This window comes from Castor canadensis, chromosome 13 (genome assembly GCF_047511655.1).
Source record: "Castor canadensis chromosome 13, mCasCan1.hap1v2, whole genome shotgun sequence".
Lineage (NCBI taxonomy): Eukaryota > Metazoa > Chordata > Mammalia > Rodentia > Castoridae > Castor > Castor canadensis.
In genome coordinates, this window is record NC_133398.1 from 12,701,904 (window position 1) to 12,725,661 (window position 23,758).

General features: G+C 35.4%; 1 protein-coding gene across 1 annotated transcript; it reads right to left on the reverse strand.

Annotated features, from left to right (window-relative positions):
* Nucleotides 1-15,144: 15,144 nt before the first annotated feature.
* Nucleotides 15,145-16,080, reverse strand: LOC109675204 (olfactory receptor 1J21). Its single transcript, XM_020151974.2, has one exon. It carries the CDS (start codon nucleotides 16,078-16,080, stop codon nucleotides 15,145-15,147), a length of 936 nt encoding a protein of 311 aa, XP_020007563.1.
* Between the last annotated feature and the right edge of the window lie 7,678 nt (nucleotides 16,081-23,758).

Sequence of the window (23,758 nt, forward strand, 5' to 3'; positions counted from 1 at the left end):
AATCAAAAGGAATGAAATGAACAGTTATCAAAAAGATATGGTTGCAAATATACATGAACAGAATGCTGGTGCACCCAATTTCATAAAACATAACTGTCTACAAAAGGACATATAGTCTCAGAACAATAATATCAGGTAAGTCCAATACCTCACTCTGATCAATAGATAGATTTTCTGTACCAAAAAGTCAACAAAGTTCAGAATTAAATTGCACCATAGAGCAAATGGGCTTAACAGATATCTACTGATCTCAATTTTTAAAAAGCTTCTTGAGACTAGTTTTGTGTACTAAGGTCTTACCTGAAGAATATTCCATGTGCCCATGAGAAATGTGTATTCTGATGCTGTTAGATGAAATGTTGTATAGATGTCTGCTATGTACATTTGGTCTATAGTATAGCTTAATCTGTTTTATATCAGCTTAATTATCAGGCCAGCCAAATATGTCTAATATGTGAGAGGGAAAAAAATCTATGTTTTTATAGTATTTTTATTATCAAAACAGGTTCTAATTTGTATCATGATTTCTTTGGGGGAAATGTATTATGTAGAGGTTTATGTTTGATTTCATATTTACTTAACATTTTATTGATGAATGACTTCTAATTTTAGCACAGAAATCTTAAAATGTCTACCTTTTGTATTTCTTTTTCTTTTATGATGCTACTGGGGCTTAAACTCAGGGCCTTACACTTGCTAGGCAGTGCTCTGCCCCTTGAGCCTCACCTCCAGCCATTTTTGCTTTAGTTATTTTTCAAATAGGGTTTTGCATTTTTGGGTAAGCCTGGGCCACCATCTTCCTATTCCTATGTAGCTGGGATGACAGGCATGCACACAAGTAGCTTCTTGGTTGAGATTGGGGGGGTAGGTCTCAACAACTTCAAACTTCAGATTGGACTCAAACTGCAATCTTCAGATCTCTGACTCCCAAGTAGCTAGATATGAACCACCACATTCAACCCATCATTTATATTTCTTCATACACTGATGAAATAATCACTCAGGTCAATATACAGAAAATTTCCAGCACCGCAAAAAGCTCTCTTCTTCCTATCACAATCAGTACCCTACCAACTCTAGTTGGTTTTTTTATCTTTGTCATCACTGATTAGTTTTGCATACTTCTCAACTTCATCTACTAGAACCATTCTGTGTATAAATTTTCTGCTATTATGGTTTTCACGCAAGAATATAAAAGCTGGAGAACTTCATGTTAAGCAAATTAAGTGAGGTTCAAAAAGTCAGAGTCACATGTCTTCCCTCATATATGGAAGCTAGACCTATAAGTTAAATGTGTATATATAGATACACATATGATCATATGTAGACATACATATATAATATATACATGAAGTATGAGAGAGAACAAAATTGTATTAGTGAGTCTGTTTGAGAGGACTATAGGAGGTGGGAGAGGTAAAGAAAGAATGGAAAATATTCATCTATATATGAATATAATATAATGTATTATACTGTAAGCTGTTGAATATTGGGGGAGCATGATGATAGAGAATGAGTAAGTAATAGAGGGATTAATTTTATTAGAGCATGATATATACAGGCCTGAAGTACCAAGGTGAACCCTCCTTGAACTGTCAATATATACTTAAAAATGGACAGTAGGTAAAAATATGTCTTCTCCAGAGGTGAATACCAGAGAGAGGTGGGAGTGCACAAGGAAATGTGGAATAAGGGTGAATATGGTGGATGTATTTTGTATTCATATATGAAAACAGAAGAATGAAACCTGTTGAAAGTGTTCTAAGAAGGGAGGAGGAGGGAAAAGGGAGAACCATGGAGGGGTTAAATCTAACCAAGATACATTGTAAGCAGGTATGTAAATATGTGTAAATATCACAATGTATCCCCCCTGTACAAAATTTTTAAAAGAATATGAAAGCAATTATTCTATGTTGTTGTATATATCAGTAGTTAATTTTTTTTCTATGTTATGAACAGGTTACAATGTAGTTACCATTCTCCAGATGAAGGACACAGATTGTTTCAACTTTTCCTCTCTACAGAATAAGTCTTTTAAATTATGTAAGACCACACTTCCTTGGTTAAGCACTAGCTTGTGAAATCTTCTTTTAATCTGGCCCAACTGTCCCCTCTGGAGCCTTCTCAATCATCTCTTGCTGACACTTCCCCATAGTTGACTGTTCTGAGCAATGGCTATACAACCTAACCTTCCAAACACAAATGACTTTCCTTTAAAACCATCTTACAAGTTTCTGTAAAGTTTTCCCTAACCATCTCCAGGACCCTTTATTTACATTACCTTTTAAAAAATAATCTAGATTATTCTTTCTTCCCAGACCACTCCAACCTACAACTGGTCTAGATTCTGCAGACACCAGCTGTGATGTCTTTGTTATCTGCCTGACTGTTCCAGGACTTTCTCTAAATCTCCATGATAACATTTTTACCTCTCCTTCTGTCAGTCCTTTGCTGCCCAGTGTTGTCTTTGCACATGCCTTCTTGAATAATGATAAATGTCAAGATTAGAAATCATGAGATAATTCTTATGACACAGTCCTAGAGTCTGCATTTAGTAAGGATGCATTTTAAAGTATAAATTATTATTTTGTGAGTAAAGGTATGTTAATTTTTCACATTTTATAAATTCTAGCTTTGTTGTGTTCTTGAAAATTTAAAACATAGCTAACAATAAAGCTGTATATACTTGTCTTCATAAAAAAGAACAAGTCTTCTAAATAATAAAATTGTATTATATACACTAAGAAATGTTCCTGTAAAATAAAAAAAAGTTTGAACAAACCAAACTTTGACTTGATAAAAAGATTATTATTTATTGAAAATATTTGTATGGGTAGATATTTAAGGAATTATATTTATCTATACTAAAGCTTTAGGGAACACTTTTATATCTGACATTTTTGAAAGCACAAGGCATTACTTTGATGCTTTTCTGCCCATGGGTGAAATTGATTAGTCACAGGATACTGTTTAGTTATACTTAACTGTCATTATAAACCCATAGTTTTAAAGTAAATTGGTGGGATCCAAGAGGGTGACTAGGGTGCAGAGGCAGACAGCATGAGCTCTGTGAATCAAAAACCTTGCAGAGATGCAGGAGTCACACTTGGCAGAAAAAAAGCACCAAGAGGAATCAAGGATTAGACACCCTGAACCCCCAGCCCTACAAAGCTTCTCCAGTCATGTTACACTGATAAAAGAGGAGGGGTCCTGTGCTGTCAGATGCCAGCTCCAAACCTACTTGGGAGACATCCAGCAGACCAACAGGTAAGCAAAGAAGTAGCACATGGTATTCCCATAGCCACTGCTGGGATAAACCAGAATAGCCCCCTGGACAGACTGGCCCCCACCCTGCAAAAAAATTTGAATAATAAACAAGGAACTGAAAAGGAACATGCAGCAGAGGGGTAGGGTGCTCTAAGTGCACCAGAGGAGGGGGGAGAGGCTAGGAGCTGATCTCTGTGTGAACTTTCAGTAAACAAAGGCTGAAAGGCAGATGGGCTGACAGTGGGTGGATGATAAGCCACTGCCTGAAATAGGGCATATAGTGGTCCACAAAGCTCTTCTCCTGAGCCAGTGAGCAACATCAAAGTCAAATGACATTGCAAAATTGAAAATCAGCAAACCAACAAAACACGCTGACAGCAGGGAGCCAGCTGACAGATCTCTGACCTTGCCCCGGAGAAAGGGGGCACAGCAAAGAAACAAGGCCCCAATAAGCCAGCACAGTGAAAACCCAACTCCAAAGCTGGATGGCTGGTGAACCACAGAGCTGATCTCTGTACCTGAGGACAAGCCACAAATCACTGAGGAAGGAGTTGACTAAGCAGGTGCCATGGAAAGATGGGAAAAAAAACTGGTGAGTCTCCCCAACCACCTGGTGAGACTAAGACAGAGCTTCTACTTAAATACTAATGGCAGGGCTGGATGCTGAAGGAGTAACACCAGAATTACGAAGACTGAAATTCTATTGTTCCTAAACCAGGAATTTTTTATGTGTTTGTTTGTTTAGTTCCCTGTTGTTTGTCCACCACCTCTCCCTGTCGATTTCTTTAGTTTTCTTTTTTTTTTCTCTTGATTTCTTTGTTTTGTTAGTTTTACTATTGTAAGTTAGCTAATACTAAATTACACATGGATCAGGGACAGAAACAGCACCAAGTGGAGCAATGGGAAGATGAAAAAGGGATGGAAACCATTCTCCCCCACCAAAATGAATTAATACAGGGTTCAGATGGAAATGAAGAAACAGATACCCAGTTCCAGACTCCAACAAAACAAAGATAATCTATGCCAAGGAACCCAACAAAGCCCACAAGAACACCATGAAAAATGAAATCCTGCAAGTAACCACTAAGAATGTTCATGGAGATGTTATTAGACAAAGTCAACCAAAACATACAAGAGGCACTCAAGAAATTCCAAGGCAATAAAAATAAAGAATGTGAGAAAACACAAAAACAAATAAATGACCTCATAAGAGCCCTAAATAAACACTGAAATGAAACAGAGAACACCATAGAGAGATTAATGAATTAAGGATGAAAATTGACAATATTAAAGAGGAAGTGACCCATGATATGGAAAACCTCTGAAAAAAGAATGAAACAGAAATACAAACAGAATGGAAGGCCATTCCAAAAGACTAGAACAAGCAGAAGACAGAATCTCAGAACTTGAAGATGAAATGGAAATTAAAAGAAAAACTTAAGAACTATTAGTCAAACAACTCAAAACCTGTGAAAGGAATATGCAAGAACTCACTGACCATCAGAAGACCAAAACTGAGAAACATGGACATTGTAGAAGGAGAAGAGGTGCAAGCAAAAGGAATTTGTAATATAGTCAACAAAATAATAACAGAAGACTTCCCAAATGTAGAGAAAACTATGCCCATTCAGGTACAGGAAGCCTCCAGGACACCAAACAGACTTGACCAAAATGGAACTACCCCACAACATATTATCATTAAAACAACAAGGACAGAGAATAGAGAAAGAATATTGAATGCTCTAAGAGAGATGAACAAAATAACATACAAAGGTAAACCCATCAAATCACAGCAGATTTCTCAATGGAAACCAAGCAAGAAAAGCCTGGAGTGAGGTATTCCAGGCACTGAATGAAAATAACTTCAACCCTAGGATACTGAACCCAACAAAACTATCATTCAAAATAGATGGAGCAATAAAAGTCTTCCATGATAAGCAGAAACTAAAACAATATATAACCACCAAGTCACCACTACAAAAGATTCTTCAACGAATTCTGCACACAAAAAATGAAAGCATACAAAACCATGAAAGGAAAGGGAGTAACAAACCACAGGAGAAGAAAAGACTAGAAAGTAGACAGTAACATTGATTCAGCTGCACCAATCAAACACTTAAACAACAAAGACAACTAAATGACAAGAATCAACACATACCTAACAATACTAAAACTGAATGTTAATGGACTTAACTGCCCCATCAAAAGACACCATTTGGCAAACTGGATTAAAAAGGAAGATCCAACAATCTGTTGTTTACAGGAGACCCAATCATTGACAGAACAAGCACTGGCTGAGGGTAAAAGGCTGAAAGAAGATCTACAAAGCCAATGGTCCCCCAAAACAGGCAGGAATAGCAATTCTTATCTTGGAAAAAGAAGACTTCAAAAATATATTGATCAAATGAGATAAAGGACACTCGATATTAATAAAAGGAGAAAAACACAAAAAGGAAATAACAATTATCAACCTATATACACCCAACATCAATGCACCCAATTTCATCAAACATACTCTGAAGGACCTAAAAGCATATATAGACTCCAGTGGAGTGGTAGTGGGAGACTTTAATACCCCCCCTATCACCAATAGATAGGTTATCCAAACTAAAAATTATAAAGAAATTCTAGAACTAAATCACACCATAGATCAAATAGACCTAGCTGGTGTCTACAGAATATTTTATCCAACTTTTGTACAATATAAATTCTTCAGCAGCCCATGGAACTTTCTCTATAATTGATCATATCTTAGGGCACAAAACAAGCCTCAGCAACTATAAGAAAATAGAAATAATCCCATGCTTTCTAGCTGATCGCAATGCATTAAAACTAGAACTCAACAATAAAAACAACGGTAAAAAACATGCAAACAATTGGAAGCTGAAAAACACATTGTTCAATGATCAATGGGTCATTGATGAAACAAAAGAAAAAATTAAAAGCTTCCTGTTCCTGGACATTAATGAAAATGAAAACGCGACCTATCAGAACATATAAGACACAGTAAAGGCAGTCCTAAGAGGAAAGTTTACAGCCAAGACTGCATATATTAAAAGGACAGAAAGATCAAATAAGTGACCTAATACTACATATGAAACCCTAGAAAAACAAAAACAAGCAAATCCCAAAACAAGCAGAAAGAGAGAAATAATAAAAATTAGGGCTGAAATCAATGAAATAGAAACAAACAAAAAAATAAAAAGAATCAATGAAACAAATGTGAGTTTTTTGAAAAAATAAATAAGATTGACAGAACCCTGGCAAACCTGACAAAAATGAGGAGAGAAAAAAATCCTAATCCGTAAAATCAGAAATGCAAAAGGGGAGATAACAAAAAACACCATGAAAATCCAAGAAATCATCAGAGACTACTTTGAGAAACTATATTCTAATAAATTTGAAAATCATGAAGAAATGGACAGATTTCTAGATACTTATGTCCATCCAAAATTGAACCAAGACTATATTAATCACCTGACTAGACCTATAACACAAAATGAAATTGAAGCAGCAATAAAGAGTCTCCCAAAAAAGAAAAGTCCAGGACCTGATGGAGTCTCTGCTGAATTCTATCAGACCTATAAAGAAGAACTAATATCAACTCTCCTTAAATTGTTCCATGAAATAGAAAGGGAAGGAAAACTGCCTAACTCATCTTATGAAGCTAGTGTTACACTCATCCCAAAACCAGACAGACACCTCCAAGCAGGAGAACTATAGGTCAATCGCCTGAATGAACATCGATGCAAAAATCCTCAATAAAATAATGGCAAACTGAATCCAACAACACATCAGAAGATCAATTACCATGACCAATTCGGCTTCATCCTAGGGATGCAGGGGTGGCTCAACATATGCAAATCTATAAATGTAATACAGCACATTAAGAGAAGCAAAGAAAAAAACCACTTGGTCATCTCAATAGATGCAGAAAAAGCCTTTGACAAGATTCAATATCACTTCATGATAAAAGCTCTAAGAAAACTAGGAATAAAAGGAAAGTACCTCAACATTGTACATACTATATATGAGAAATTTGTAGCCAATATCATAATTAATAGCAACAAACTGAAACCATTTCCCCTAACATCAGGAATGAGACAAGGATTCCCACTATTCCTACTTCTATTCAACATAGTACTGGAATTCTTAGCCAGAGCAATTAGGCAAGAAGAAGAAATAAAAGGAATACAAATAGGTAAAGAAACTGTCAAAATATCCCTATTTGCAGATGACATTATCCTATATCTTTAAGACCCAAAAAACTCTACCCCAAAACTCCTAGATACCAAAAACAGTTACAGTAAGGTAGCAGGACACAAAAATCATTAGCTTTCTGTACACCAATAACAAACAAACTGAGAAAGAATATATGGAAACAATTCCATTTATAATAGCCTCAAAAAAGTCAAATACCTAGGAGTAAACTTAACAAAGGCTGTGAATGACCTATACAAGGAGAACTACAAACCCCTGAAGAAAGAGATTGAGGAAGACTACAGAAGGTAGAAAATCTCCCATGCTCATGGATTGGTAGAATCAACATAGTAAAAATGTCTATACTACCAGGTGCAATCTACATGTTTAATGCAGTTCCCACCAAAATCCCAATGACATTCATCAAAGAGATTGAAAAATCTACCCTAAAGTTCATTTAGAAACACAAGAGATTGCGAATAGCCAAGGCAATACTCAGCAAAAAGAGCAATGCTGGATGTATCACAATACCTGACTTCAAACTATATTACAAAGCAATAGCAATTAAAACAGCATGGTACTGGCACAAAAACAGACATGAAGACCAGTGGAACAGAACAGAGGACCTGGATATGAATCCACAAAGCTATGCCCACCTTATTTTTGACTAAGTCACCAAAAATATATAAGGGAGATATGACAGCCTCTTCAACAAATGTTTCTGGGAAAAATGGTTTTTCATCTGCAAAAAACTGAAACTAGATCCATGTTTATCACTCTATCCAAGGATCAACTCAAAATGGATCAAGGACTTAATATCAGACCCAAAACTCTGAAGTTAGTGCAGGAAATAGCAGGGAATATTCTGGAAGCAATAGTTATAGGCAAGGACTTCCTCAATAAAACCCCAGCAGCTCAGTAACTAAGAGAAAGAATGGACAAATGGGACTACATAAAATTAAAAAGCTTCTGCACAACAAAAGAAATGGTCTCTAAACTGAAGAGACCACCCACAGAGTGGGAGAAAATATTTGCCACATATTTTCATCATATACATCAGACAAGGGACTGATAACTAGAATATACAAAGAACTTTAAAAACTAAACTCTCCCAAAATCAATGACCCAATAAAGAAATGGGCAAATGAATTAAACAGAACTTTCTCAAAAGAAGAAATTCAAATGGCCAAAAAGCACATGAAAAAATGCTCGCCATCTCTAGCCATAAGGGAAATGCAAATCAAAACCACACTAAGATTCCACCTCACCTCTGTCAGAATAGACATCAAGAACACCTCCAAAAACAGGAGTTGGAGCAGATGTTGGGAAAAAATAACCCTTGTACACTGATGGTGGGAATGCAAACTAGTGCAACCACTCTGGAAAACAATACAGAGGCTTCTTAAAAATCTAAACACAGATCTGCCATATGGTCCAGGAATACCACTCCTGGGGATATACCCAAAGGAATTCGACACAGGTTACTCCATAGGCACCTGCACACCCATGTTTACTGCAGCGCTATTCACAATAGCCAAGTTATGGAAACAGCATCTTGGCTATTTCCAAGATTTGTCTGGAAATACAGACGAATGGATTAAGAAAATGTGGTACTTGTACACAATGGAATTTTACTCATCCATGAAGAAGAATGAAATCTTATCATTTTCAAGTAAATGGATGGAACTGGAGAACATCATTGTCAGCAAGGTTAGCCAGACTCAGAAGACCAAAAATCATATGTTCTGTCTCATATGCAGACTTCAGATCTAGGGCAAATACAGCAATGTTGTTGGACTTGGGTCACACGCTAAGGGGAGAGCACATACAGGAGGAATGGGGATAGGTAGGAAATCCAAAACATGAAAGTGTCAGAGGTCCCCACTGCAGAGAACCCTATACAGAAATCTTAAAACGACAGAGGTCAGTATGGGAAGGGGATCAGGAACTAGTGAAAAGGACAGGTAGAGATGATTCAACTTGGGTTGTAACACATTTGTGCATGGAAGCAATGTTAAGAATCCCTCTGTATAGCTAGCCTCATGTCAACTAGCAAAAACACTATGTCTTTATTATTATTGCTTATGTCTTCTCTTCAAAAAAATTGGAGAAAAGGGCAGAACAGATTTTGCCTGGAAGCAAGGAGGGTGTTGGGGAGAGGGAGAGGGTAGAGGGTAGAGGGTAGGGGGAGAAATAGCCTTAACAATGTATGCACATGTGAATAAATGAACAAAGAAAATTTTAAAAAAGAATCAGGCTAAACCAACCCAAAAGTTTATAGGAACGTTATTTTAAATAATGAAAAACTGTGAACATCAAATTCAAGAAATGAATAAAAAATTGTGGCATACTGATACATTAAAAAAAATAAGGTGAATTGGGTAATGATGTGTATTAGAAACAGAAGTATGGCATATGGATCACATGCATGTGATAACTATATAAGTAATTCTTATATATATCCAAACTTCAGATATAATATAATTGGCATTACAGAGAAGTAGAGAAAGAATGAATCATAAACATTAATTTTATGTACATCAATAATTATATGAGAAAGTGTTAAAATGGATATTTACCTCACAGTACATTAAAAATAATCAACTCCATATATTTAAAACAACTTTCAAGACCCCGGGGCAAAATGTTAAAATTTTGTACAAAAATATGGCATAATATCATTAGGTACATAGGACAAGAGAGTTCTTTATTTTTAATCTGGAAATATTTTTTTAAATCACAGTGCAAAGTATATGATTTATTAGGCAATGCTAGCATTAAATACAGCAAGGGTATGCAAGTGACAAAGTGGGATAATAACTGGGTCTTGTGAATTGTGATCAAAGTGCACACTGTTGAGATCTTATATTCTAGCTCATCTTTTCTCAAACATTATTGACCAGCTCAGGTGCATGAGCTGCATTGTACTAACTCAATTGATTCTATTTTTCAAAATCACAAACTTCCCCTTGGCTTTGGACAGTGACTTACAAATTCTTGGTCAAAAGGTTAGTGTGCATATGTGTGTTGAAGTAGTATTAATGTCATATCATGCTACAGGGGAATCCATAGGGATATTCCCACTGTTTATGCAAATGTGAAATGCTCCCCCAATAAGAAATGAAAGTAAAACTACATGTTTCTTTTTTCTGTTAAGAACATGCTCTTATAAGTTTTATCATAAAACACCATATTAGGCCATAGGCCAGAATGTTTGTAGACTAGGAGTCCCAAGATAACACTAGTGGCATTGGAGATGGCTACACTGATGGCAAACAATGACAGAGAAAGCCTAAATATGCCCTCTTGCTTTGCTTCTCTTTTTTTTTCTTTTATTATTTATATGTGCATACAAGGATTGGGTCATTTCTCCCCCCTTGTTGCTCTTAATTGACCTGAAAATCATTAATTTTAGAGGTCTTAGAGCTGAGAAATACATGAATAGTTCCCCACTAACTTTACTACAGGTAACACCTCTGATATGTGGGTTATGATAACAGTTGCTTAGGCTACTTTGTTTTTTTAAACATAGTCTCAGTTTATATAATCTCAAACCTCATAACATTCAATTCCATGTAATACTTAGAACCTTGAACTTTTTCCCTATGTTTCTTAATACCACATCTCTTTCTTACTGTCTTGAAAAAAGAATGTTGATCATTCAAGGTGATTTCCTCAAAGAGAGACATTAAAATCAAGAACACCAACAAAATTGATACATTAATACCTCATTACAATAAAATTAGGACACTTGTGACATTTACAGAGGACAAAGGCTTAATCTCTAAATTGCACGAAGAGTGTCTACACTGTAATAAATAAAACACATACCACTAAACAGAAAAGTGGGGAAAAACATGATACTACATCCCACATAAAGGAATTCTGTAGTAATAATGGGAATGATGGTTGTTCTAATTGTTCAGTGTGGCTCTCCTAGTGGGTAGATGGCTTTTAATTCTGCAGCAATTCAGGAACATGGCTTGATTAATTCTGAGAACAGTAGGTGTTCTGTTACCACATAATAAAGGAACAGATTCACATGCCTCTTCAAAATCCTTAGCAGAAAATAACACAATTCTCTTTTCAAGGATGATAGGAAATTTGAGTAAAAATTGTCCCTATAGTACCTTTCCCCATTCCTGAACATGGTATAGTGGATTTATTATAATTGAACCAATATTAATACATCACTATCAAACAAAGTCCATAGTTTACATTAGGATTCGTTTTTGTATTGTGCAATTGTGGATTCTTGTTTTCTGTTTTTTCCTTGGCTTTAAGAAATACATAGGTATATGTGTACATTGTTGCAGCATCATACACAATAATTTCTCTGCCCTAAAAATCCCCATTGCTCCACTTATTCATTCATCCAATTTCCCTACACCAAACCCTTAGCAATAACTGATCATTTTATTGTCTCTGTGGTTTTACATATTCTAGGATGTCACATAATTGGGTTGTATAGTACATAGTCAGACCCCTACAGTTTGACTATTTCAGAGGAGAGTTTAGCTTTGGTACCTAAATTGAATATACATATTCCATACAATCTTGTGATTCTCTGGATATACAATTTATAGAATCTCTTGCACATTCATACTGGATGCATACTTAAGAATGTTTGGAGCACTGTTTTTTATAGTAGGAAAGTGCTGAAATAAAAATTAGAATGAAGTGTGTATGCTTCTCACAGTAAAATATGAAAACATAGAGATGAATTTCACAAGGATAATAGGCAAAAAATGTACTAGAATAAATATAGTCTCATTTCTTTTATATGTACTTCTGGAGCAGGCAAATTGAAGAATGAATCACTACAGAAATGTTAAAATTCTCATGAAAAATATGGGGCTATTGTAAGGAGTGAAGATGACTGAAGTATGCTACACACACACACACACACACACACACACAAGACAGCATAATGAAACCCATCAAATGGTGCTTGAAAAAGATTGGAGGGGGTGGAATGCGGATATAATGGAGGGGGTAAACTTGTTCAAAGTACACTACATTATAACACTGTATGTGTATAGTATTACCACAATGATACCCCCTCTTATTATTAATGTATGCTAATTAAAATATAATAAAACTGTTAAAATAAGTAGAAGAGTACACTACACAAAAGAAAATAGTCAAGATACTTGATACACTCTAAAGAAATTATAATTGAGAAGGAACTGAGGAGCTTCAACAGTGTGGTTAATTTTCATCATTAAAACCTAGAGATAGTTAAGTGAGAGTTTATTTTAATATTATCATTTAAACTGTGATTGTATGTCACATATACAAGAAGATGTGCACAAATATATACACAATATATTATATATGCACATATTTTTAAATTGTGTGTATGTTACTATGTTTGCATGCTATTTCAGCATTTTTCTGAAGATTAAAGTAAAATTTTCCTTAAAATGGATAAAAATATTGCTCAGGTTTAAAAACTACTCAAGTTTTTTATAGATTTTGAATTTTAATTCATACACACAAGTAATTTGAATTCCATTTTCTAAACTTTTGTAGCTTAAATCATAAGCCTAGTTATTACTCCACTCTTAAATTTGAATTTCATTTTTTTAACCAAGTGATAGTTGAATGGAATATTAAATATAGAAATATCTGTCACAGTAATGAGCTTACAGCAAAGAAGATACATACCTTTGCTTTGAGTAGAGGTAACAATAAACCTTTGCCAAGGAAACACAGGATACTACATTTATGTAGCTAGGCACAGAAGTACTTTTTCATTTAAAAATAAATGTTTGGTTCAATATGCTAAATTCATGATTTATCTCAGTTCAGATTGTCTACACATCCTGACATCCTGCCAGCCATTCTTTAGCCAAGACACTGAGAGGCTGAACATTCTTTTCAGTATAGACTGATCATCCACAATCACAGCACCATTCTGAAGGACTTTTGAAAACTTCTCTACTGCTCTGCTTTACATCATTTTGACCTTTCTACAACCTAGAGGGTTCCAAACGAGTTTCTGTTCACATTTTTGACCTGTACCCATTCTATTTGGACCATTGTCCTGTCCTTTCACAGAAAGTTAGATCATTCTAATTTGTGACCAAGCTGAGTGTCTTTGAGAAAGAAAAGTCATGTGCCTAGCTATCATCTCCCATTAAAATACCTAAAATATTGTACATGGAATAGGAAGTTACAAACAACTGAGTAGAGTTCAGGGAAAGGGGAGATAGAAAGTGGTCAATTGGTTGTAAGTTTCTTGAGGGAAATAAGTTCTGATCCTCTATTGCACAGTAGGGTGATGATGGTCAAAAATAATGTACTGCATATTTTTTAAATCCAGGAAAAGGATTTTTATGTGTTACCATAAAGAAATGATAAATAGATAGGCATGGTGGCACATCTTTCATCCAAGAACTCGGGAAGGTGAAGTAGGAAGATTGTGAGTTTTACAGCAGTCTGAGTTACAAAGTGAGATAAAAGATGGACTTATCCTGGGCTAAATAGTAAGACATTGTCTCAAAAATGACAAATATTTGAAGAGATAAATGTACTTACCTCCACTTGCACATTGCACTATATATATATATATATATATATATATATATAATTTTGCAGCCTGAAAATATTTATGATTTGTACAGATCAATTTAAAATAAAAATAACTTAAAAACTGTTCAGTGGACAAAGAAAATGTGGATAGCCCAATGCGCCATCCATTGCACAATGGAGGAAAATGTGGTACATATACAAACAATGCGGTATTGTTCAGCCATAAAGAAGAATGAAATTATGTCATCAGGAAAATGGATGGAGATCATCATGATAAGCAAAATAAATCAAACTTGAGAAGCCAAACATTTAATCTTTTCACTCATATGTGGAATCTAGGTTTAAATTGGTAACAATAATAGTGAAAATGGGACATGAATGTAAAAGGGGGAATGATCAGGGCTAGAAGCAGTGAAAACAAGAAGGCAATAAGAGATGATGCTGGGAGGTGAAGAGATCCAATGTATATGTGTGTAAATGTACATGAATTTGTGTGAGGATAGCATAAGGAAACACACCAAACACTGAAAAGGGAGAAATAAGGAGGGCTAAGGGAATATAATGGAGGGGTGAAAGTTCACTTTTCAAAGTACACCTATGAAAATTTCACCTATTTTCACACCTATGAAATTTTCACAATGAAACCCCTTATATTATTAATGATAAAATGTTTAAATTTTTTAAAATTTACAAATGAAACTGTTTCTTATTAAATTTATTCACAAAAATAAATTCTAAGTGTATTTATAAAATTGAGCATAAAATATGGTGAACTTGCTAGAAGAAATATTTTTGTTACCTTAAGAAAAGGGGAAAAAGTTTTGGAATAACTGAAAAGTACCCAATAAAGAAGACTAAAATCTAGGACAATAAATTTTTTTAAGTTTTCAAGACAAGAATACCATTTGAAAAGTAAACTAGTGAATGTAGACTTATATATACATTAAGAAGAAATATTTTCCAAGACTCTTAAGTTTGACAAGACAATTAAAGAGAAACAAAAACTACCCCTGAGGTAAAATGCAGGCTGAGAAGAGACGGTCATCCGATGATTTGCCAAGGAACAAGAATTTAGAGGTAAAGATTCATATGCAGGATTGAGAAGTTCTCATGTCCAGTCAATAGGTAAGACAATGTCCATCACATTGAAAAGGTTCTTCTTAGGATATATTCCAGAGCTCCTTTCATATCCTGGTTCCTCAGGCTGTAGATAAAGGGATTCAGCATGGGTGTGACCAGAGTGTACAACACAGCCACAGTGACATCCTTGTCATTAGTGTTATTGGATGAGGGGATAAAGTACAGCCCAATAATTGCTCCATAGTACAAAGAAACCACGGATAGGTGAGAGCTACATGTAGAAAGGGCTTTGCAGAGTCCTTTGATGGAAGGAGTTTTCAGGATGGTGGCCCCAATGTGGCCATATGAGACAAGAATGCATATGAATGGCACAGTGATCACTGCTACAGCTAAAGTGAGGATAACCAATTCATTAATAGTGGTGTCAGAACCAGACAACTTAAGCAAGGCAGAGAGGTCACAGAAGAAGTGGGGCAGAGTGTTGTCTCTAAAGAAAGAAAGACGGGTTAGGAGGACAGTGTGCACTAGGGAATTAGCAGAGGAAAAGACCCAGGACCCAATTACTAGCAGGAAACATAGGCTCTGACTCATGATAGTAGTGTAGTGCAAGGGATGACAGATAGCCACATATCTGTCATATGCCATTGAGGTAAGAAGGAAGTTGTCAATACACCCAAACAATAAGAAAAAATATACCTGGGAAACACACCCAGAATAGGAGATGGATTGACTCTGTGTCAGCATATTCATCAGCATCTTTGGAGCTGTGACTGATGAGAAAGAGATGTCAGTGAAAGCCAAGTGGCTGAGGAAGAAGTACATGGGGGTGTGGAGGTGAGAGTCCAGCCTGATGACCAGGATAATGAGTAGGTTCCCCAGCACGATGGTCAGGTACATGGCCAGGAACAGGGCATAGAGCATGCCTTGCTCCTCTGGCTGGATGGGGAGCCCCAGGAGGATGAATTCAGACACACTGCTCTGATTATCTCTCTTCATGCTTTTCTAGATCTCTTTGCTGGACAGGAAAAAACTGGATATGAAAGAAAGATAAGTCAATGTGACTACTACATAATAAAAGCATATTTTTGAACTAATCAAAATATGCATTTTTACCTGAATAGCTTGATCATTTTTTTCAAATTGGTGGACATTCATTATATAATTTAACTCAGCATTTTTTGAGAAGTCTGGTAACATCACAATGACCATAAGAGAAGATCTGAATCAGAGTTTAGGAGGATTAATTCAGACATATTATTCTGATTATCCCTCCCTGTGGTCTTCTACTTCTCTCTCTCTTTTAAAAAATGAAAAAATAACTGGCATGGGCTCAAACCACTCAGTATGCACATTTTTAACAAGAATATCTCAGACTTTGGCCACACCAATGGGCTAGTGATGCTCTGGACAAATGATGCTATTTAACCACCTAGGAATCAACTCACCATATTTTGGAGAAACCACGAAACATCAGAATGCTCAGACCAGGTTCAATCTTCAGGATTCCAATGGTCCCTGATGGAAATGTGAGATTAGAGAAAAAGGGTGCCAGGCTAATTCAATAAAAAATTAATAGAAAAACCAGCAGATAACTTTTAATGCTGTCTTGGCAAGGTTTAACCTCCCCCAGGCCACTATGAAACATGTGAACATGGTTCATACGTACTTTGCACACTGACATGTATATGTATATGTGTGTAGAATAGAATTTTAGAAATGGGATTAAATATAATTTATATTCATCTATATTCATGATTTTTACGTATTGCCCAATTACAAGAGGCCAATGTGTTGAGAAAGCCTATTATTTCTTATGTGTTATTAAGAGCAATCCTTAACATAAGAACCTGTCACATGAAGATTATAAAACTGGGCACTCTAGCTAAAAAGTTTTGAGAGGACATGAATTAGAGCAGTAAAGGGGCAGAGAAAATTCAAGTCCATGGTCAGTCTGGGAAAGATAGATTAGGGAATTATTGAGGTGTCTGTGTATTTAAGATATTTTCTGCTGTAAGATAAAGTTTCATTTGACACTCAGAGCAATAGTATACTCTGGAAAATATTTAGATATAAGTAAAGAAGTGACTGAATTTTTTTAAAAAAGAGCTTCCTATCTACTTTGTAGTGATTAAATTAGAGAAAGATGATTATCAGCAGGAATTTTTTTTGACTTAAAATTTTTTATTGAGATATAATTCACATATCATAAAATTTACCCTTTAAAAGTGCACATTTCAGTGACTTTTAGTATATTCAGAAAGTTGTGAAACCATCACCATTATCTAATTTCAGAACATTTTTATCATCCTAAAAAGAAACCCCAGACCCATTAGGCAGTCACTCTTCATTTCTCCTTCCTTCCAGCCCCTGGAAACCACTAATCCACTTTCTGTATCCATGGATTTGCCATTCTGGGTATTTAACACAAGTGGAATCATATAATATGTGGCCCTTTGTGTCTGACTTCTTTATTTGGAAAACGTTTCAAAATTCAGCCATGTTGTTATCAGCAAGAATTTGAATGGAAGTTATTATAGTAATTTAGGTGTAAAATAAGACCTGTTTCCAACTGGATTGTTGCAGTAGAGATACATAAATTTATACAGATTTGGTGTAAAATTTGGAAGAAAATCCAGCAAGACTAATGGGGACTAAAGATAAGCAAAAGGAAGTATGCCTCTCCCCTTTCTATTAGATACAGAATCAGTAAGATCTAGAAGGAGCTTTATTGCCATCTTATCCTCTCAAAATTTTGATGGATATTTGAGACAAATTATTCTAAATGGAGTTGTCTCTCATGCTATTGGTGAAGAGAAGTAGGATCTAGTGATAAGAGGCAAACATTGGACACTCATATAAGCACACACCCAAAGGCATACAATCATACTACTAAATATAAATTGTACTCCTGCCTTGGTATGACACCTTAGATTACTAGCACAGTTACCATCAACTATGAGGCATGGAAAGGTTCTTCCTTTTCTCTCTAGAAGGTATGAAATGCAGTGAAACACACAAACCTCTTAAAGGCTCATAGTTCCACTGTGACAGAATAGTTACCAGTTTAGAGTCCAGCAATATTAACATATGGATACATATTTATTTACAGCTCCTGAGAAACCAGTGCAAGTTGTAATTGTACAAATCATATAGAGAACCCAGGGGCAATCTCTGTACCCAGATACAAATTAAAGACAAACCAGATGTGATTACATCATTGCCATTGGTTTTCTTGTGGATAGTGAGGAAGGCACAAGAGAGTTTACCCTCAGAGGAATAATAATAACCACAAGGCAGTTATTAGGAACTTGGTGATTCACAAAGCTTTTTACTTTCCTGGTTTATAATGGGAAATTGTGACTCAAAGTTCACGATGAACCAAGCTTTTGTTGATTGTGATAACCAAAATCTGTTGTTTCTGAAATCCATGCCACTTAAAGAAAACCAGAAACACTCTAGTACTTTCAGTTTCTGACCAAAATTGTGAGGGGACTTACATTTTATCATTGCCATTGGCCCATGGGGAATGGAATAAATCTGTTTTTTGCCCCAAATCTATTGAATTTTCATTTGCTTGATGCAAAATTTACTCTAAAAATTCACTATATGCTTTCCATTCTACTGCTTACAGCATTGGTCCAAACTCCATTCCATTCATTCCCAGTTCCATTTATTCAATGCCTGATAAAAAATGAATATCATACATTCATTATTCAAAATGAAGATTTGTGAATATTTATAAATGTCGTTCTGTTTATGTTAAATGTTATCTTTACTGGGAACTGCTGTCTCAGTGAAGGAATCTTGTAAGATATTTAGACTTCAGGAATGGTTCCTGGGTTTCGTGGGTTTCAAACTTTTCTTTTTAAAAGAAAATAAAAATAAAGTACATAACTTTATTGTATGTTTGCAAACATACTGTACATAACTTTGATTAAGCGCATGAGAAAAATTTGCCCTTTGGATTTAAAAACTGTCATTATTACTTTCCCAGGTTCCAGATACCATTTCCTAGAAGACTTTTATGTTTATCCTCATCCATGCCAAGTTTCTCACACGTTTCTGAGTCTTGCTCAAAATATTTTCCCTGTAATAACTTATTGTTTAATAAAATATACTCGCATATCTAGACACAACAAAGTAGAAAAACAAGCAAATGATATTAATAAGAATGTTAGAAAGTAGAACTTCAAATGGTGTAATAACCACACAAAGATTGTACATCAGTAATAACCAAGGATAGACAAATTAAAGTCTCACTAAGATTCATTTCTATACCATATCAAAATTTTGGCAAAATTGTGCTTAAGGATGCTCTTTTTGAAAATAGTGTACTAACTCCAAGTGTTATACTTTTAGTGAAGAAACAATTACGATTTCTAGGTACAAATGAGCATTGTTCTGGGCCATACTTCCAACATCAGATTAACACTGCAAAGACATCTTGTATATGTACAACTGGAGATACAAATGAGAAGGTTCATAGCAACACTATCAATAACAGCAGAAATGTGAGAAAAAGTTAAAAAAATTAGTTGTCATTTTTTATGAAGAACACTGCACAGCAATTATATATCATATCATAGATGAATTATAGAAATGTAATAACTGAAAGAAATAAAACATAAAAACTATAAAATAAAAGGAGAAAAAGAAAAAAGTTTGTAAGGTTTACAAACTTAAAAGAAAAGGTTTTGTACTATAATGGCAAAAATCCAGTGTTCCTACATTTTACAATGGATGTGAACTTCAGAGATTAAAATATGTCTTCAATTTAAAATTTTTTCATCAGAATTCTTACACAGAAGAAATAATAAATGAAGCTTTGTTCTATTTAACCCCCCAAAAGAAAACACAGAAACAAAGCAAAGATTTACATGCACAGATCAGTTCCCTGATCAGAGGCTACTGTACATGCTCTAGATGTGCTGACCCGGACCCTCTACATGGTCACACAGTTTAGGACCAATGCTGCTGTGTCTAGTGACAGGACCTTGTTGGCTACCAGGACTCTATATTTTGTCTCACAGATGTTTCTGTTATATGGTTGGTGTAGTCCCATAGGTTCCATGTTCCCCATGGCAGAACTTGTAAAACTGAACTGAGTCTCAGTTACCATGGCTTCCTTAGCCAAGCTCCTTCCAGACTGCATTCAGACTCCATGCTCCATCTGTGCCTGCAGTGTCTATGGTTCCATGCCGTCCAGTGCCTGCTGGTATGCTTGTGAGATGTTGGTGCAATCAAATCTACTCTGCCATCAACTCTGACTTCATTACATCTTCTAGGGGAAGTTTGGTGTGAGAATAGCTGTGCAGTAATGTGTATCTATAGGTACAGAAGCTGAAGGATGTCACTCAGCTGCCATCTTGTCTTATCACTTCACATAAAAGAATTTCTATAGCAAAAGTGTTTTCTTAATGATCAAATGTGGGTCTCCTATTGGGCAGATCACTACTCACCATGTGACAATTCAGAAAACAGCCTTAATTGTTTCTGAAAGCAGCAGGTAATGTGCTTCCAACCAATGGAGGAGAATATCCAAATGCTTTTTAAAATACTGGCCAGGAAATAACACAAACTCTCTTCCACTGGGAATGTCATGTCACTTAGATACAGCTATATTAGTAGAAAATATTGCAGCTCCCTCTCAGTAGCAACTTCACATATCAGGAAATTTGAGTGGACAGCAAGCCATCCCTGCAACAAATAGCCAGTAAACATAGGCTAATATGCTTTACTCCACAAATGATCAGAGAAATACAAGAGAAAAGCAAAATAAGATATAATTTGCCATCCACTAAACTTGCAAAACATTTAAACATTTTATATGGGCAAAACATTTAAAATTCTGTCAATAAAAAGTATTATTAAAGAAATAAAGTAATAATAACTCATACTCTGGAGAGAGAAGTATTACATTATAACCTTTTAAAACTGGAAGGATTATTTATAAAACAGCTTCAGGTTTACAGAAAAAATGAGTTTTGGTTGAGTGTATTTGTTATAATTGAACTAATATTGAAACATTTCTATTAAATAAAGTCCTTAGTTTACATTAGGGTTTATTTTTGTGTGGTTATGTTGTGATTTTTTTGTTTTTCTTTCCTTGGGTGACATGTATTAACTGTTACAAACATTATCACACAAGATAATTTTATGTCCTAAAAATCACCTTGTTCTGCCTATTTTCATCCCTCCCTTTTCCCCACACTAAGCCTTTGGTATCCCTACACTTTTTGCCTTTGCAGTAATACATTTTTTAGGATATCATAGAGTTGAAGTTACATCACATGTAGCTTTTCAGACTGGTTTCTTGGATACACACATGCTTTAAATTCCAGCAATGATACATTCATAGTATCATTATTCATAATAGTAAACACTGAAAACAAAATCAGAAATAGAAGAGATAAGTGTGTTTTAGTCTCCTAGTACAATATTAAATACAGAGATGAATTTCACAAAGATAATAGTGAACAATAAAACAAAATGTAGCAGAATAAATATCTTATTTCATACAATTGCAGTTCTAGAGCAGTCAAATTTGAAGGATCAGTACAAAAGTATTAAACTTTGACACAGAGTAAGGCAATTTTGGAAATAGTCAAGATACTGGGTAGATGAAGAGAAAGATGATATGATTAAGGAGGTATCAAATGAGTTTCAACAATATTGTTAATTTTATATGTTTGTTAAATTAGTATTTAATGTTTTATTTATAATGTGATCATATGTTACATGTATATGAACACATACACATGTATATACATACTTAGTAGATTATGTATACCACATATATTTAAACCCTACATTTTATGCATGTAACTTTCTTGTATATTATTTCAGTATTTTTATAAAGATTAAGGCAAAATTTCCAGTTAAATGAGGAAAATAAAGCTCAGATCTGAAAAATACTCAGGTGGTTTATAAGACTCAGGATTTGAACTCACATATACAGTAGTATGAATATCATTTCAAATAAATATTGATACAGGGATAGTTACTAAATATTTTTAATTTGAATTTCCTGCTAGAACTAAGTGGAAAATTAGTATAAAGATAGCTGTTACAGAAGAAGGCAGGTGAGGTCCAGTACTCACTCACTCCTCCATGAGTTAGAATCAAAAGACAGATATTCAGAGTTGAGCGATGGTGAGAAATGTCAGTAGTGGACAGACAGAGACTTGGAGGATCCCAGAGTCTTTGAATAGTGGAACAGAGTGTGAGACAGAGCCCCAAGGCCCATGATGCAACAATGTGGCAGAAAGAAAGGAGAAATAGCAGAGACCCACTAAACACAACTAGCACAGAAGTCAGTACAATGAAGAAGGGTAGTCTGAACAGACACTGGATCTGTGATCTCACATACACAGGTGATGGAGAAAGTTCTCTGTACTTCACAGTGACATGGTGTTTTAACAGGGAGTCATCTTGAGAAAGTCATGTCTGAATATACTTCTTTGGGAGTCAGAGGCTTCTGCATTTTCTTCTCTGCAAGAAGCTTTATTACACTTTCTCAGTGGGTATGTACCTTATGACCCAGTTTGGCCCTGGGGGAGTGCAACTGAAACAAGCCTTCTGAAAACTTTAGGCAGTGGGAAACCAGTCTGTGACGTAAAAGGAATTGGAACTAATTTCCCATGTAAGACTGACAGTTTGGCAAGCCAGCTTTGAGAGCTTCAAGTAAGCATGTTTAGTTTCTTATAGGAGCTAAGTCATCCAGAAGCATGGATAGTGGATTTCATGGGAATTGCGATTGCTTCCCCCAGTAAGGAGGTTTGAGGGCCCCAACCTCTGAGTGGGATGCAAAAAAGGCTCCAGGGACCCAGCTGTACTGCAATGCATGGCATCAGTCCAGTACTGGGGATATGCAGAGAAAATATCTCCAGAATAAATGTTTGCTGGCAGAGCTTTATGTTCTGTACTACCTTGCACTGGCAAGTAGGGCAGCTGAGAGGTATTCCAGCTGGCTCTTGTCACAAACCACTCATCCTAGTTGCCTAGAGAGCAACACAAAAAAGTACAAGAAAAGAACATGATTAACCCCCAAACTGGAAGCCCAGCACTTAACCCACAAATCTGCTGCCATCTGATTCTCAAAAAGAATGCCAAAAGCATAGGTTGGAGAAAAGACAGACTCTTCAACAAATGGTGCTTGGGAAAAGCATATATTCATATGTAGAAAATGAAACTAGATCCCTATTTCTCACCTCATACAAAAATCAATTGAAAACCTCAATGTGAGAACTGAAACACTAAAACTACTACAGGAAAGCCTAAGAGGAATATTTCAAGGTACTAGCAAAATGATTTTCTGAGTAGAATTCCAAAAGTTCAAGAAAAAGTAAGAAGAATTAATAAGCGAGATGTCTCAAATTAAAAAGCTTCATTGTAGCAAAGGATATTATGAACAGACTGAAGATTCCTACAGAATGGGATAAAAATCTTTGCCACCTATTCATCCTCTGTAGAACTAATATCCAGAATATATAAAGAACTCCAAAAAGTTAACAAAAGAACAATTAATCTGATCAATAATTGGACAGGTGATCTTAACAGATATTTCTTACAAGAAGAAGTGCAAATTGGCTGTCTCTATGTATATGAAAAAATATCTTTAGCCATGAAGGAAATGCAATTCTAGACTACATTGAGATTCTATCACACCCCAGTA